The 16,771-nt window shown below is 43.2% G+C and overlaps 1 protein-coding gene across 3 annotated transcripts in view; it reads left to right on the plus strand.

Moving 5' to 3' along the window:
- SFMBT1 (Scm like with four mbt domains 1) overlaps positions 1-16,771 on the plus strand; it is a 132,915-nt gene that overhangs the window by 90,722 nt on the left and 25,422 nt on the right. For all 3 annotated transcript variants that reach the window (XM_020583733.2, XM_039558962.1, XM_039558961.1), the window contains 2 exons: positions 6,183-6,344; positions 12,624-12,718. In XM_020583733.2, the coding sequence (XP_020439322.1) occupies positions 6,317-6,344; positions 12,624-12,718 (123 nt within the window). In that variant the 5' untranslated portion in view covers positions 6,183-6,316. The remainder of the gene's footprint in view (positions 1-6,182; positions 6,345-12,623; positions 12,719-16,771) is intronic.

Raw genomic sequence — 16,771 nt, forward strand, 5'->3', positions numbered from 1 at the left:
TTCAGTGTGGACAGAGCAGTCCATGCTGGTGTTCTGCCACCTTGATGGTGGGCATTGGGTCAGCACAGGGAAGCTGTCACAAACACAGGCCTTTTGTTTTGGATAAGCCCTTGGAACAGGAATAATACGTTTCTTGTTGCACTGCAGTGCAGTGGTGCAGGCTGGCTTAGCATCCTCTGCAGGGGTGCTTGCTTGTGGTCACTTCCATGAGGAAGGTGTGAAGCATGTTCCAGAGCCACACAACTCTGTAAGCCTGGCCTGCTGTTGTTGGCAATGGCCTGGATCCTTCACAGCAGATTCTTTGCCCTTTTTACGTCTTACAAGAATTTCTTTGGAAGTGTAAGAACAGAAGGTGTGTTCTTTAAATGAACTTCTCTTTGAGGAGTCTTAGCGTTGCTGTTGCAATGGAAGGGATGAACCTGGAGTTCTCTTCTGCTAAAACAGATTCCATGGGAGCAGCAGGGAGTTGGAAGGATGGAACTGTTAGGACTACTGGTCTGTGAGCAGAGATTTCAGTGCAGGTGTGAGAGAAATTAATTAATTAAGAGTTTTAATAATGAATCTAACTCTGGTGATGGTTCCTGTTTGCATTTATATACATATATAATCTTCATGTTCAATGGGTTTTGTTCTTAGAGGCCACACAGAAGCTGTTCAGATAAGAAAACTGAAGCATGCTCTTGGCAGGCAAAGAGATGAAAGGGGTTGCAGGAATCCTGCGCCCTGTCTTCAGGAACACTTTGCAAGGAGCAGGGGTGGAATATTAGAGACCAACATAATTTCTGCTCTTGCAAGGACAAAGCCCAAATAAGTTGACAAGAAGAGACTTGGTAGAGAGAGATGAGAGGGGTTGAAATGTCAGAAATGTTGACTGCTTTTGGTGAAGAAAATATTTCTTGTGGAGGCTGGTTGGTTGGTGTTGCTGCTGTAGCTGTGCAAGGCACAGCCCGAGCTGCTGGAGAAGTGTTGGTCACTGGCACAGAGCTCCTATGGCCTCTTACAAAAGCCCAAAATGGTACCAATTTGACTAAGACTGGTTAGAGGGGCAAGAAGAGGTGATGAACTCCTTTGTTACTGTTGAGCTACCAACTGCAGAAGTGTGGAAACATAGTTGCCCCTGTTATTTGGGTTTTTTTTTTAAATATAGGAATGTTTTGCTTTTATTTTGGATATATATATCCAGTATGCAGTCAAGACAACCTAAAGGAAATGTTAGTGGTCCTACCTGCGTAAAAGGTGATTCAGTTGTTTGATAAATCCTTACAGGAGCAGGCAAATAAGCTGCTTTTTACAGACTGGCTGTTTCATTTGTGTGTGTAAAAATAATGCTTTAAAGAACTGCAAGTCAGCCAAAGGCTTCTGTTCTCCATGTTGGATGGGATCATTCCTTCAGCAGCTGTGACTAATGAAATTGGTAGTATTTTTATTACTTTGTTATAGAGGCATCAAACTTTATTTTGCTTATCTGTAGTCTGCTTTCTGGACCTTGCAGGTCTTGGAGAGATTTGGAGTGTGCTAACAATGCTGAGCCAAGGTTTCTGTGGCAGGTAGTTTTCTTTCCTACAGAAACAACTGGAACTGATTTTTTTTCTTGTCACAAAACAGCAATTAAAATGGCTTGGAAAATCGGAATTTCAGCATAAATTGGAGATTGTGAGAAATCTTCCACTTTGTCTTTTGTTTGTGGGAAGTCAGGTACTAGGAAGGCTTGTGAAATACTTACTTTGTTTATACAACTGAAAGTTAGAACCTATCTGCAGTGTTATCCATGCTTCCAGCCGGTAGGGACTAAATAAGAGAAGACAAGATTACAAGGAAGTCCTTAAACCCTATTTTGACTGTAAAAGGCTTGGAGAACTTGGAGCTTGCATGAAGTATGGGACCCTGGAGACCCTTTCTTGGAGAAGCAGGACCTCTGCCAAGGGCTCCAGCAGGGAGAATGGCAGGGGGATGGAGCAAGAGAGAAGGACATAGATGTGTGTACAATAACACTTTGCTTCCTGAGAAAATAATTTTAATGTCCTGTCTGACAGAAGCATCATTATGGTTGTTGAATGACAAACCATGAGAGTCGTATTCCATGTGGCAGCTGAGACAGAGGCTGGGTTTGTGCCCACAAACCGTGCAAAGCCTTGGTGGCTGTAAACACCCCTGTGCTGGTGTCTCGCAGCTCCTGCAGCTTTGTGGGGTTTGGTGAGCTCCCCATCCAAGCACAGCAGCAGGGATTGTGCAGACACTTGCTGATCTGTGAATCTTAAACAGTTCCATCACAGGTATTAGAGATTTCTTACACCAGATGCTCTCCCGAATATTTGTTTCCTTTTGCCTCTCTCAGTCCTGATTTCAAGGGTGAGATTTTTGTTCAAAGGAGGCAGAAATCTGCTGTTGTGCCTGATGGAAGTGGTTGCTGATGTGCTATGGCAGGTAGTCAGCTGTATCCTTCCACCAAGCTGGCAGCAGTGGCTAGCCAGAGTCTTTGACATTTTCCCCCAAAATGATGGGGCTGTTTTAAGGAAATGTACTGACCCCAGTGTGAGAGTTTGGCTGTTTGTGTAACTGTGAGTGTATTGCTACAAGAGAGTGAATGAAGCTCACACTGAATAGCTTGAAAGGTAATTTTCTCCAGCACCATTGATTTTGGTTCTAGTTGAGAAATTTGCACAACATACCTTGTTTTGTGCTGAAAACAGTTAACTAAGAGTGATAAGAAATTTGCCAGTATACCTGGAATGCATTTCACAAAAATGTTTATGAATCAAGTACTACACATTGTAACTTGAACCTAAAATTAAGTTGGCTCCTACCCGAGAAGTTCATTGCATTGGGTTCTTTTTGTGCTGTAGAATTTTAATTTTTTTAATAAAACACTTCAACTTAAGTTCTCATCCAACAAGGTCCTTTCCATTTTTGACTTTATTGTATCAGTGAGGAGTTGGCAGAGTCTCAGTCAGGCTGGGTGGAGTCTCCTTGTCCTCTGAGCAGATGCAAGCGTGTTTTCCAAAGGGCTGATGTTTTCAGCCTGGCTTATCTCCCAGGGCAGAGGACCCCATGCAACTGCATTTCTACCTTAGATCTGCTTGTACACTGATAAGTGGCTTTACTGTGGCCTGCAAGTACCCAGTGGCATACAACTCTTGATTCCAACATGCTCCCCTTTTCCCCTGGAGCCACTATCTCATCTTCATGTAGCAAAAGGGCTAGCTGAGACCTATATTCATCATTGACTGTAGTGGTGTTAGGTTAGGAAAAAGGTTAAAAAAAAAAGCTTGAAGTTGTTTTGGGGTGTTTTTTGTAGGCTGTGGAAATTGCTGATTTCTGCAGCAATAATAGAAGCACAGGCAAGTGAAGTGTAGGTTGTAGTTGCAGTTGTGCACGGCAGCATCAGGAATAAGGATTGTGGTGGGGTCTGTGCCCTGTGGTTTGGAGCCCTGTCCAGTGCAGCATCAGGATCGGGCCCACCGTGAGTCCTGGAATAAAAAATGTGTTAGAAAAAGTCTTTAGAAGAAGTGTCAGTTCCCCTCCTAGGAAAGGCATAATTGCTATTTCTGGAAGTGAAAAAGCACAGGTATGTGTGTGAATGGGCATAGGGACCAGGAGCCCCTCTCCTCCCACCTCCAAGAGTAACAAAAGGACGGGATCTTCACCTCCCTTGCTGCATTAGCAGCGGATTTTAGGGAGCAGAGCTGTGGTTTTCAGGTGCTAAGGGACCCCTGCCCTGCCCTGGCAGAGCTGCAACAGGTTTCCTGCCTGCCCATGCCAGCTGCAGCTCTGTGGTGGACGCGGGTTTGAAACAGATTTTACTGGATGCCTTGGCATGAAGGAATTCGCTGAAACCTGATCCTTGCTGGAGCTCCATCCCCAGTCCTTGGGGGTGTCTCCTGTCCCCATTGTCTCATGCACCTTTGTTTTAAAATAATATTAAGCCTCAGACACCAGCTGATTTACTTTAATTCAACATCCAACTTATGTTTGATTTCTTTTCATATTCAAGTGAGCCATCTGGCTTTAATGAACTGTAACTGTTTTTAATGCTGCCTCCAGTTGCTAACATCTGAATATTTCATGTGCTGAAAGAAGATTTGAAATGCAGAAGTGAGACTGAAGAGTCCAAAGTATTTCCAAATCAGCTCTGTTCCAGCAGCACTTGTGCTCCACTTCCCTCGAGATTTATCAAAAGATAATCTTTGGGGTGCCAGACTGTAAGCAGCAGCCATGGTGGGTGCTAATTACAAGTACTCTCAGTTTTGTGTACATAAAACACCACAACTGCTTATGAAATCCTGAATAACAACCCAACTTGACTTGGGCAGAATATCAATCAACTTCAACAGGAGCTGCCAGTGTTTGGCATCTTCTAAATCAACAGCTTCTTTGGTGCTTGGGGTTTGGTTTTGTGGGTTTCTTTGGGGGTTTTTTGGGGGGAAGGGTGGTGTCTTAAATATTTTCATGTTGCAAAAAATACAGAATTTAGTTACGTCACGTAGTTTAGTTATAGAAGCTAATTGAGAGCTGTATCCCATAAACTGAAAATAGCTTAATTGCAACTAATTCTGAGGATACTTTGCCAGGGCTCACTATTCTAAAGCAGTGGCATATCCCCAGATTTGTTGGAGTACATGCTTTGCTCACAGCATTGCCTTTGTTTTGGCTAAGCATTGTGACAGCTGATAGACTTGGGATAGGCCATTACCAAGGCATATTTTAATTAATGATTAAAAAGTGTTTTGTTGGTTGGTTCTTCTCTGTGTGCTGAGCATCCTGCCAGTGACATCATCTTCCAGCATCACTTTATAAAAGATAGAATAGGTGGAAGCTCAGTCTGTGTAGGAGGAAGGTCTTGGGAGAGGATAGTCTGGGAACACGTGCTTGAGTTATCTTATCCTGCACTGCTTTGTCCTGAGAGCCTGGAAAAAATGTGTGGGGAACTAGTGGAGAGTGAGAGGGGAACCTGTGCTTGATTTCTCAGTAACTCTGTCACAGAGGCAGAGCTGAATTGGGAGTTAACGTGTGACCTTGCAGTTACATGCTGAGCACATACTTTCTGAGCTGGAGCAGAACAGGTTAGAAGCATATAGCAGAAATTGGCAGCTGGGTCCTATTCCAGACACATTCCTGTGAAGCTATAATGAATAAAAGTTATTAATATCTTCCATACAGTAGATTCTTGTGGCATTAAGCTGCCATTCAATAGGAGCTCTTATGGTAACTCTTGCTAGTCTCAAAAAATTTTCATTTTCACATGTAATGAAAATTTTTGAAGTTGACTGTAGTTTTGATTGTACTTGAACTTCCTACATGACTGAGCACTGCTGCTGGATATTTTATTCTATTCAAATTTGTTGATTTATTTGTGTGTGAGGGAAGCTACCAGTGTTGTGTACCTCTAAGGATTATCAGGTTGTCTGCACTGACACTCTAGCTGTTCAAAACTGGAAATCAGAGACTTTTCAAATGTATGGGACTTCCTTTTTAGAAACCATTGTTATTCAAAACGCATTTATCTCAGAAGCACAGCCTGTGTTTTTTAGAACCTGATTATTTGTCCTCTACATTATTTCAGGTATCTCACTTAAAACAAAAATCTAGGTGCTTCACAGACATTCAGCTGGAATGCAAAAACTTATTGAAATGATCTTTTTCTTACAAGAATTTTTAAGCCAATAATCTTATGTGGGTTTGTGGCCACTCATCTCATTGATTTTTATAAAGTTGTCAGTCAGAGTGTGTTATTAATAAAGATACATGTTACCTGGACTTTTATTGACTATACAACTCTGCTTTTGTGGAGAATTTTGTAAGGAAAGAAGACTCGTGGTTCACTGCCAGTGAACTGGAGGGCTTGCTTTAGACATGGTTTTGCTCATTTTCTACCATTCGTAGTGAAATAATTATTTAACTGCTCATAGGAGCAGGTTTGCAAATTGGATATTAGGAAGAAATGCTCCCCTGTGAGTGTGGGGAGGCCCTGGCACAGGCTGCCCAGAGAAGCTGTGGCTACCCCATCCCAGAAGTGTTGAAGGCCAGGGCTTGGAGCAGCCTGGGATAGTGGAAGGTGTCCCTGCCCATGGCAGGGGATTGGAAGGAGATGATCTTTGAGTTCCCTTCCAACCCAAACCATTCTAGGATTCTATCTTAATAGCTAAAAATCCCATGAAGATTTTCTTACCAGTTGTTCCTTTCAGGTGTTTTCCAGGATCCCTTCTTGAATGTCCCGGCTGCTGTCGAAGGCAGGAGACGACTCATGACCACCAAACAGTGACAGCCTTGGCTTCCCCTGCTTCTGGCTGCTGGGAACAACCACTGGGCTCCTGTGGAGATGAATGGAGAACAGCAGTATGATGCAGGTAACAGTCCAGCCCAGCTCTCTGGCCAACTATTCTAGAAATGTGGAAGAAAGATGAGCACAGGGAGTGTCCCATGGTGCACATGCCTGGTGCTGTGCACAGGGAGAAACTCCAGCTTCACAGATTCTGAGTTAGGTTCTGGCTGTGGCACTGTCATGGCTGTGTTTGTAACTGCTCTGTGTCAAAGCAGGGTGTATCACTGGCTTAAGGGAGACCAAGATCTGACCCATCTTGGTGGTTGTGTTTTTGGGAAGCTGTGACTTTCCTTTTTGTGCTACCACTGTGAGATGGGCTTATGAAAAGTTTGGTGGTGTTAGCACTATTTTAAGGCATTTTTCTGTCAGAGTGGTTAGTATCTAGTTCTGTCCTTGTGTTCATCTTGTTCTTAATATTTTGGCAAGCTTGTGCTGCTAGTTTGGAAAGTCAGATAACTGAAGCTGTTTGCTGCCATTGTAATCTGTCCTGTTTTTCTGAAGTGCCTTGGTGTGTCCTCTTCGATAGGCTTCTGATATCAGTTCCTAACCTGCTGCAGAGTGGTGTATTACGATAAATCAGCTCAGGTTTTGGATCCCCTTGGAACACCAGGCCAGGAAGAATGTTAGTCTGGGATGGCTGGGAATACTAACAGCTTTCTGAAACAGTTCTGGAATTGTACCCTTGTGTGGGGGTAGGGACCATCCATCTTTTCTGTCTTGCCTGGCGTGGCTTGTCCTTTTCTTTGAGGAGGTCCCTGCCTATTACAGTTTATATAAAGCAAATTTTAATTTGTAGTTACCAGTGTAAACAATTGGATCAAGATTTTATCAGAGTATTACTTTCCTTTGGTACTTGTCCAACAAACTGCTCTTCTCGCAGGACAGTTCACTATTGGTAATTTTGTACTTCCTTTATGGAAATCTAATTGTTGTAAGTGTTGCTGAAGAAATGTTAAACATAGTTTTAATCTATGGTGCTTTTTAGGAGAATGCTATCATCTGCTTTATGATGCTGAAATAAGCTTTTTGATTATTAATTACAGCAAGTCAGTCAAGTTGTTGTCAATGTTACATCCTCAAATAATCAAGAAAAGGCGTCATGGATGTGGATGTAGAATGTCTCCTGGCACATGCAAATACTTTTTCCTTGGCTAGTGGAAACTGCTGGCTTCTGTCACAGAGTGTAAGGAGGGGAGAGGAACAGTGAGGAGTTGTTTACATGGTCAGCAGTGGTGTGTCCACAGGCTGTGATAGCACATCCCTCATCTTAAAACCTTTATTGACATTTTTCCATCTTCCTCAAAAAGCACCAGGTCGCAGAGTCCTCTCTCACAATGTGCTTTTGAATAGCTAAGGAAAGGTTTGATACTGGCTTGACATTACTCAGCAGCTATTTCCCTGAGCATCCTTTTGTGCCAAGTTTGAGTACAGGAGGCTGTGAAGAGCAAACAATAAATGATGAGAGCTTTACTTGCATTCAGAGATAGTTCCCAGCAAATGCTGCCTGTATAAGCATAAATACATTGGTTTTGTTGTGCCCTCTAATGCTATTTTCTGAAGTGCTTTTGAATTACACCAGTCCAAGCCACTGCTGAAACATTCCCTTCGTGTTCTTTGACTGGTGTCATTTTTTTCCACTTAATAATTTGCAGCAGTTTTTGAAGATTCTCCTCTGTTTTTCTGGTTTTACATCCAAGCTTTCTGCCTCCAAGAACCCAGACAGAGCTCAAGGTTGTTGGCTGTGGTGCTCTCCTGCACTATGAGGGAAAACACAACTTTGATTCTTGTCACAGTCTTTCTCAACTCCTGAAATTCCAACCTGTCTTTATTTATTCATGGCCTCACAGCTGGTGTAGATGAAAAAGATTAACTGTTATTAAAATCAGATTGAACTATATCTACATTTCAGGGTGAGAAACCTTTGGGTTAGCCTTACTGAAGTCTGCAAGACCTTCAGTTGTGATGTACTTAAACGTCCAATGTGACAGTCTTCAACTAAATCACATTAAAGATGCATGAAAGTTATTTGCAGTGAGAATTTAGCTCAAATCCAAAGATCAGAACAGCCTAGCATAGACTGTTTCCATTTCAGATATTTTTAAGGGCTAACTTCCTTAATATTTCACTACATTCTCCAGTCTAAATGGTATAATTCCATATTCTTTCTCTGCCTGTATGTATCAGAGAGCAGCAGGATGTAATTTGTGATAAAATTCAGAAAGAGTGAGTGTTCCCAATAATGCCAGTAGAAATAGTGACAAATGGGAAGTGATGCACCTGCCTAGGAAACTGCTGGTATTCTTACAGAGAATTTTCTCACCTCCAGTGTGGATGAACATTCTCTACAGAACCTCTGTAGGACACTTCTCAGATTTTACTTAAAATGTAAAATGTTAGCTTGATTTGAAAGTTCTTCTGACACAAACTGGTTGCATGACAAGGCCAGAGATATGGGAATTGCACCAGGTTTCTTCCCCTGCGTTTGCCAAAGTTGTGCTTTACCTCTGAGCTGATGTGCTGCTCAGTCATCCTGTCTAATACAGACAAGTAAGTCTCCACATAGTGGAAAGCTGAATTCATTTAGGGCTTGTAGCAATTAAGGATATGGGGAGAAAGAGAGAGCATAAATACGTACACTCATGCAGCATTAGATGAATAAATTGTGCTTTAGAATCAAATGCATTAAATATGGTTTTGCTTGTTGTCATCTGTCACACTGATTTGCAAGTTTCCTTACAGTAGCAAGAATCTCTGCTGTAAATGTCTGTGGTTTTATTGAGCAGTCTGAACTCAGACTGATCAGAGTGTTTAATGCAGACTTACGGCCCCTCAGGAATGTGGCTTCATTAAACTGGTCCTGTGTCTCCAGGGATCTGCTAACCTGTGAGGATGGAGCTGTGCAATAGGGTCTTGCAAAAATGCCAACAGAACAGTTTAAAGGCTTGATTTAAGCAGGGCCTGCTCTGCTGCCACTGTCCTGCCAATAAAACCAGAAAAGTGATTGGATTCTGACTCTGAAAGCCTTACCAGAGATGGTCCTTTGCTGCACTCTTGGAGTGCTTCTGCATTCAGATGTTGAAAAAGAGAGGCTTATTTCAGAGGTTTTTCATTGTTTATGTAGTCCTACCACATGCCACAATTAAAAAGCTAATTTACTGCTCTCACTATGAATCCTCATACTGCATTTTTGCTTGGAGCTTTGTTCTGTGAGTTTTTCCTGCTCCACATTGCTCCAGCAGGAGCTGTGCTAAATAACCTGGAGTGCTGTGGCAGGTTTGTGAGAAGGAGCAAACAGACTGGTTCAAACCATAGCTAAGCACAGCCCTCAGCTGTGTCAGCCTCTGAAAGGGAGGAAAATTCCCCAGCTCTGGGCTCAGCGGTTGAAGTTAGAGGCTGATCACCTCAATTGTAAAACCTCTGTAAAGTGTAAACACAAGCTGAGTTCAACTTTTATGAATGAATAAACAGAAAAAGTTGTGGGTGCTTTTTGCAGAAGTTTTAAAAAATCCCTCTGACTGAAGGAAACTCCCTAAAATGAACCGGGAAGAGTAGTAAATTTGAAATGAGTGTTGGACGTGGATTTATGACTTGGTTTGGTTTGGTTTGTTGGGGAGCTTTATTTGTTTTTCTGATGAAAAATGGATTTCTAGTGAGCTTTTGGTTGTGCTGGTGAGCTCTGGGCACTGTGCAGTACAGAGCAATCTGGGCCCTTCTCAGCACCGCACAGACCTGCTAGGAAAGAGCTCTCCTGGATATGGGACAGGCTGCAGAGCCCGTGGGTGAGCGGCGTGACAAAGGAGCTGCGGTCCCCATCCAGTTGGGAATGGGTTTAGCCGCAGTTAAAGGCGAAGGGTCGCTGGAGCAGCAGCAAACCCGCTTTCCTGGGAGCTCCTTGTAGCAATTAAGTGGCAACATAAGTTACTAATTGACCCTTTCAGTGTGTGAAGTGACCTGTGCCTCATTTAAGGAGCTTAACTGCCCCTCCGGCAGTTATCTGATGATAACGGGGATTGAGGACTCGGTGCTGCAGGGCTGGGGACAGCCCCAGGTCCCTGTGGCATTCCCGGAGGAGCTGCCGGCTTTCAGAGTGCCTGGGAGGCACAGAGCAGCCACACTGCTTTGCTTCCCTTCAAACAGGAACATGTTAGACCATGCAGGACCTGCTTTTTTGGGGCTGGAGGGGAGTGGGGTTGTTGCTGCAGGGTGATTTTTGGTGGGAAGGGTGAGATGGTTTTTGTTGGGTGGGGCGAAAGTTAGAATTCGCTCCTGGGTCTGACTGACCAGAGCTGATGTTTGTTCCCACTTTGGTTCTGGAGCTGTGAACTTAAGCATTTTTGTGGTCGTATAAAAATAAAATTCTGTTTAAATGAGTTGAGAAATGTTAATCTATTTTAACAACATTTTGCAATGAAATTGTTTTTCTTAGAATGGCTTGCAGCAAAAGCTTTGGTCAGCTCCACCCTAATTTGCAAACAGCTGTAGTCTGTGTCTTAACCTTTTATTCCCTCAAAAAATTTCTAAATAAAACTCCTTATTCATTTCTCCAGGTCATTTCTTCAGTAAGTTAAAAATTATCCCTTAAAAGTGATGGTGATATTCAAGCTCTGAATCTTTTGAGCTCTTAGGCTTATGAAAGGCCAAAATAACCAGCTGTGGTTAGTTAAAAACAGACAAAGTTGGGTTCTGGAGAGATAAGAGCCTCTTTTAAAATAGATAATGTCATCAGCAAACAACAGCTAACTGAATATACATTTTTAAGTTTTGGGAAGTGATAACTCCTAGAGTCACAATGAAAAGTCAAAGATGAGCTCAACCATCAGTCTGAAGATAAAACAAACCTTTTAAACTCAAGACTTGTAGGTTTTCAGCCTATTTAACGTGTCTCAGACTTTTGCACAAATATATTCTCCTTTCTATTGGGGGACTGGGGACTGTCCCAGAGCTTACTAAGCAGGTTTTCAGCCTGTCCAGGGGTCTGATAAGGGCATGTGGTGGTACTTAATTCATTTTTTTTATTTGTAATGTTTCCTACTCCAACTGCTGCTGCTTGAAAGATCAGTTACTGCCTGTCCTAGGAAAGGCACGGGGTGTAGGAAATGCTGGTGTCCTGTAACCTTTGCTGAGCTCTCCTTGGGCTTGTGATACACAGAGATTTCTCTGTTTTCAAATATAAACAGGGTATCAGGTTTCCTGGTCCTGAGAGGGGGAAAGCTTCCTTGTTCATTCATAAAGACAGCTCTGGTGCAGATGGTGGAATTGAGCCTGAAAATGAAAATGAAAGCTCTGCTCTTGTGTCCTGTCACTGCCACCACATTTTGCTGCTGAAGCTGAACCTCGTGTGTTGAGATTAAAAATGCTGCTTGCATGGGCTGGGACCCTCCCTGGCCATCCCACTGTGTGCTTGCAGGAAAAATGTCACGTGGCTGCCTGCTGAACTAAACAGGGGACCTGAAATCCACCCCGTGCTCGTTTGGTGTCTTTTTAGCTAAGTGGGTACATGTCAGATAAAACGGGAATGGGAAAGGAGCAGGGAAGTGGCTCAAGCCAGAACAGAAGGGGAGACCAGGGCTGGGGGACAGGCTTGACAATAATAACAGAAAATCTGACTGATCTGTAGTGTGGCTTATTACAGGTGCATGCTTCCCTAACAGCCTGAGTGAGTTTTGAACTGTGATTTGAGTGGTTTTAGCATATTTATGCTTTAAATGCATCCCATAATGAGGTTTTCTTGGTCTAAAGAAGTTGTTACATCTTATGAGCTGGGCTTTTTAAGTGACCAAGTTGAGTGGTCTTTATTTCAGTTATGTCTCAAGCTGTTTTCTTTAGAACTACCCTGAATCCCTCTGTTTGCTTCTGGTGTTTTAGAACAGCTAAATGCATACTATCTAAATTTAAAAAGAGCACAGTCATATTTCAAAGGTTTTTTTAGGCTTTCTTTCCAAATCTGTTATTAGTGGGTGGTTTTTAATTTAAAACACCAACAGTCCAGTGTCCCAAGAGTTCTGAGTCTCTCATATTTGGTGATAGAAATACAGAGCTCTGTGTTCTCCTGTCACAAGTTCTAAGCAAATTTGTGATAAACCAAAATCCTCAGGATTTCACTGTTTTGTAGACCAAGCCTACTTAAAAGTGCTGTTTACATGCAAAGAAAGGCCAAATAGTGTTGTCCATTTCTTGAAATGTGTTCACTGCACCCTTGTGTACTCAGTCATTTGGAATTGAAGCGGGTTTTGCTGTGATTTGTAGTAGCCTGAAACTTAAGCCAATGAGTTGCTGAATTAGAAAAGTTTGGCTTCTCTTCCAGATGCTGGTTCCAGTGTGGAAGAAATGGAATTCAACTGGGATGAGTATCTAGAAGACACAGGAGCAACTGCAGCCCCCCATGGATCTTTTAAACATGTGAGTAAGGGAGTTGTGGGTGTGCTTACTGTCTCCTGCATCGTTTCTGTGATACACTAAATGTTCAGAGTTTCTTTGAATGAGTCGCTGCTTTCAAATTGGAAGACTAACTGGAATTGTGTTTTTTATAGAGAAATGCAGAATTTAACCTTTTTATTATTGTTTCTTGTCTTCCTCTCTGTACGTAGCACGGGGTAACCCCACCCACAAGTGCTGAAATCTAAGGAGTTAAGGTCTTTTCTGCACCAGAAGAAAAGCTTGGTTTTTCTCAAGAAGCTCAGAATAGCCAGTCTCTTTCTTCTTTTGGTGATTGCTACTGGACAACTGCTATGGAGGAGTAGCTTTAGAAAGCTGGTGGCAGAATATTTCTTGAACAGCAGAATTCAAATGTGCTCTCAAAGAATGCTTTAATGTCAGACCTCAAAGAGGCAGGGAGAAAATAACAGCTCTGCCAAACACCTGACTGTAGTAGTTAGAAAACTGATTAGGATAATTGTTTGATCACAGGCTTAATGAATAGGATGAAGTCTTGATAAGCCCTTGTCTTTGCCCTTGGACATCTTAAATGTTTGTTGGTAAAGTCCTGGAGAGCACTGTCCCTTTGGGGGAGATCTGAATGTGAAATCTGCCTTCTTGTACAGGGTCCTCAGTGAAGGTGAGCTGTACAGAGCTGATGTCCAAACCTGCTGGTTCTTTTCCAGCAATTAAAGCACCTTCCCGAGTGCCAGGCTGGTGACTGTGTGTGACACATTGCTTGGAAGACACCCTGTGGTGCTTGTGCTTTTGGGTCCAATACCATGACTGTCAGTATGGGGAAACTTAAATCTGCAGGAAAACAGACTGAGGTCTGTCTGTGAAGGATCACGAAGCATGTTGAGTCCAAGGGTAACCTGGAGAAATGAAGACTATTAAATAATCGGTTAAAATATGTCAGTTGTGTTAGTAGTAAAGATGTGCAGAAAATACAGACTTCACAGAGGCTCTGCGAACACTGGGATGGAATTGTCAGCTTTTTGGTCAAAGTAAAACTTCAGGTATCTCATTTCTGAAGGGAAGGGGACTGTGCTTGCTTTATTTTTCCTGGGTGTACTGAGGCTGTAGCAAGAGCCAGCTTAGAGTGGTGGTGTCCATGCAGCCCACACTGAGGGCACAGCATGGAACCAGAGCAATGGCATTTTACAGTAATAGAAGGAATGGTCTGTCTCTTTTGGTGTGATTTACCTCACTGGATCTCTGTTAAAGAGGCCTGCTATCATAGCTTGGACACTATACAACTATTTGTAATGCCAGCTTTACAGCAGTGGCCAACTAAATTAATATTGTAGCTGCATTTTGTTAATCAGCAGTAGACACACTTTGAAAGACTCACTGCACCTGCACCAGCTCAGCTGTGTCAAGTCAAAGGTCTGGTGGCTGTGGCCATGTTGGTAAAAATAGAATTAGGTTTAAAAAACCTCCACATTTTGCGTTGTTATTAATCCCTACCTGTGAGGAACATGGTGCAGTTTTGTCGGTGAGGTGACATTGTGGTGGAGAGTGGTTTGGTGAGGAGGTGTGAGTGAAGCCCAGCCCTTTGCTCAGCCCTGTCCCGCTGCTCTCGGGGCCTGGACCTCTGTGAGGGGTCCTCAGTGAGCATGGAAATAGATGCCTGCATGTTCAAAGTGGAACTACTGGGCATTTTCTAGCAGAGTTCCGTAGAATTTAGCTGGAGACTGCTCTGTAAAAAGCTTGGCATAAAATTTTGAGAAGTTACTGCTGACACTGAATTGACAGGCAGAGGGAGGAGTTTATTTATATCAGAGCCTTGCAGTTACAGAAATGCAGGAGTGCAAGGTCACACGCTCAGGGTTTCTGCGGTCCGTTAGAAGGTAATGTGTTGGAAAAGGAGGAGCAGAGAGCCTCACTGCCTCCCAGTGGAGAGTGACAGCCTGTCTTTGTGACAGAGCACTGAGAAAAGGTTAGTGTGATTCCAGGATACATCAGGTGAGTGATTTTCAGTGGAGAGCCTGCAGGCACTGATGGGGCTGTGCTAGTGATTGTGGTCCCTCCAGCTCAATTCTGTGGTCCCAGTTGCTTGACTTCAAGAGTGACGTGTTTTTATAATCCAACGTCAGGAGACCTAACAAGCTTTACTCTCAGAAAAACAGTGGAAAAATCTAAGCCGAAGAATAGTATTGGCACAAGAGCAAATGAACATATATGATAAATTAATTAATTTAAATGCATTTCTAAATGGAACCGTGCGGCTTTAGTTTGGTTCTTTTTAAATACTGGAGTAGTGAGACTGTGAGCTCCCATTGTGAGTTGTGGGTGAGAAATACCCAACTCACGTTGGAGGAGAATACATGGTCAGGTTAAGAAAATGTAATCCATGATTACACAGACTGTTTCAGCAAAGTACCAGACTTGCTGATGAGAGAGGTGACTTTTTATATTTGTATGCTTATATTAATTCTGAAAGTTTTGCCTTGCTACGAGTAAGACACATTGGAAAATTTAAGCTACTTCTCAAATTAAGTATGTTCTAATGTTTAATTTGTTAGCATTTTAAAAATTAATCAATATCGAGATCAAAGTGACTGTTTGGCATAAAATGTAGCAGGAAAAAGAACTTACCAAAAACCTGGAGCTGTAATGAATGCCAGTGTTATCCCCCCAAGTCTAAATACACTTTGTCCAGACCTGTTGAATGCTGGTTTTTAATTCCTTTCTGCCTCTTTCTATATGTGTGTGACCATTAAAATCAAGTTGGTCTTAAGCATCATCTGAACACTTTTACTTCCTGTGTGTTTTTGCATGCTCTTAATCCTTTTTGTCTGTTCTTTATCCCCCCTGAGCTGAGTCACATCCCTGGCTCTGGCTCGTGCAGCGGCACAAATGGCGTGACAGCACCTGATGGGAAAGGGGGAATAGGGTTGGGGTCACAGCTCCTGGCCAGCTCAGCTTGCCCTGTGGACAGCACCAAGCTGCCCTCTCGGCCACGCTGCTCCAGAGGAGATGCTCGGGGGGTGCCCAGCCTGCCCTGCCGACCCAGGAGCCCTCCTGCAGAGCCCGCAGCTCGCTGTGCTGTCACCGGCCCCGCGGCGCTGCCGGGAGAGGGCGCGGGCGGCGGCTCGGCGTGCGCGGAATTCCCGGGAAGCGGCCTGGCCGCGGGAACGCTCCTGCTGCCGCGCTGTGTTTTGCCGAACGCCACTCTCCCTGCCGGGAGGCTTTGTTGAAAGGTTGGGTATCGGGAGCTGCACAGATTTCCCAATTCTTCAAACTCTGCGTCGAGCTCCAGGCTTTCCTCTCCGGAATCAGAACATGAAGTTTTTGGGCATATCTCTTCAACAAGACAACTGGTTTTTTTGAGAGACACCCTCTATAATACCACTTCAAAATGCCTGCAGGTATTGGGTCCTGCTGATTATGTTTTTAAGAAGAGATTTCTCCAAGTGAAGGGCATTAACCTGAAGGATATGAACAGTTAACACAAGCATATGCTTTTCTTTCTGGTGTAGTTCTCTTAGTTTTATTTTTAGCAAACCAATATGTGCTGGCTGATGAGACTATAATAGCTATGGCAGTTACTGAACTGTCAGCGCAGAACTGGGAATAAATACCCCAGAAAATATCTGCTCCATCTGCATCATACTGAAAGCCTTTCTTGTAGTTGATTCAAAGAGGAAAGGGACCTCTTAAAAAAGAAAGAAAACACCAGTTACAGTCAACTGAGAATGGGGAATTGACATGTCAGAGTTTTAATTAGGACTGATGCCCTGGAATTAAGCATAGATCAGAACAGGGTCCATCTGCTCTTTTGGGATTGTTTGAGTAAGGAGAAGTTAGGGATATAAGAAGCTTAAGGTTTGCATTCTCTTTTAAATCTCCCATTTCATTGTCTGAATCCTGTGCAGTCAGATTGGTCACCTGCACACAGCACACCCACATACACACAGAGCACTCCCAGTGTTTGGTGCTTTATTGTTGTCAAAGTGTGAAGAACACAGACTGGTTATGTTCCATGCAGTTTATTTAACAGTGCTGCATATAGAATTATTTAGGTTCTTGGAT

Source organism: Corvus cornix, chromosome 12, assembly GCF_000738735.6.
Source record: "Corvus cornix cornix isolate S_Up_H32 chromosome 12, ASM73873v5, whole genome shotgun sequence".
NCBI classification, from domain to species: domain Eukaryota; kingdom Metazoa; phylum Chordata; class Aves; order Passeriformes; family Corvidae; genus Corvus; species Corvus cornix.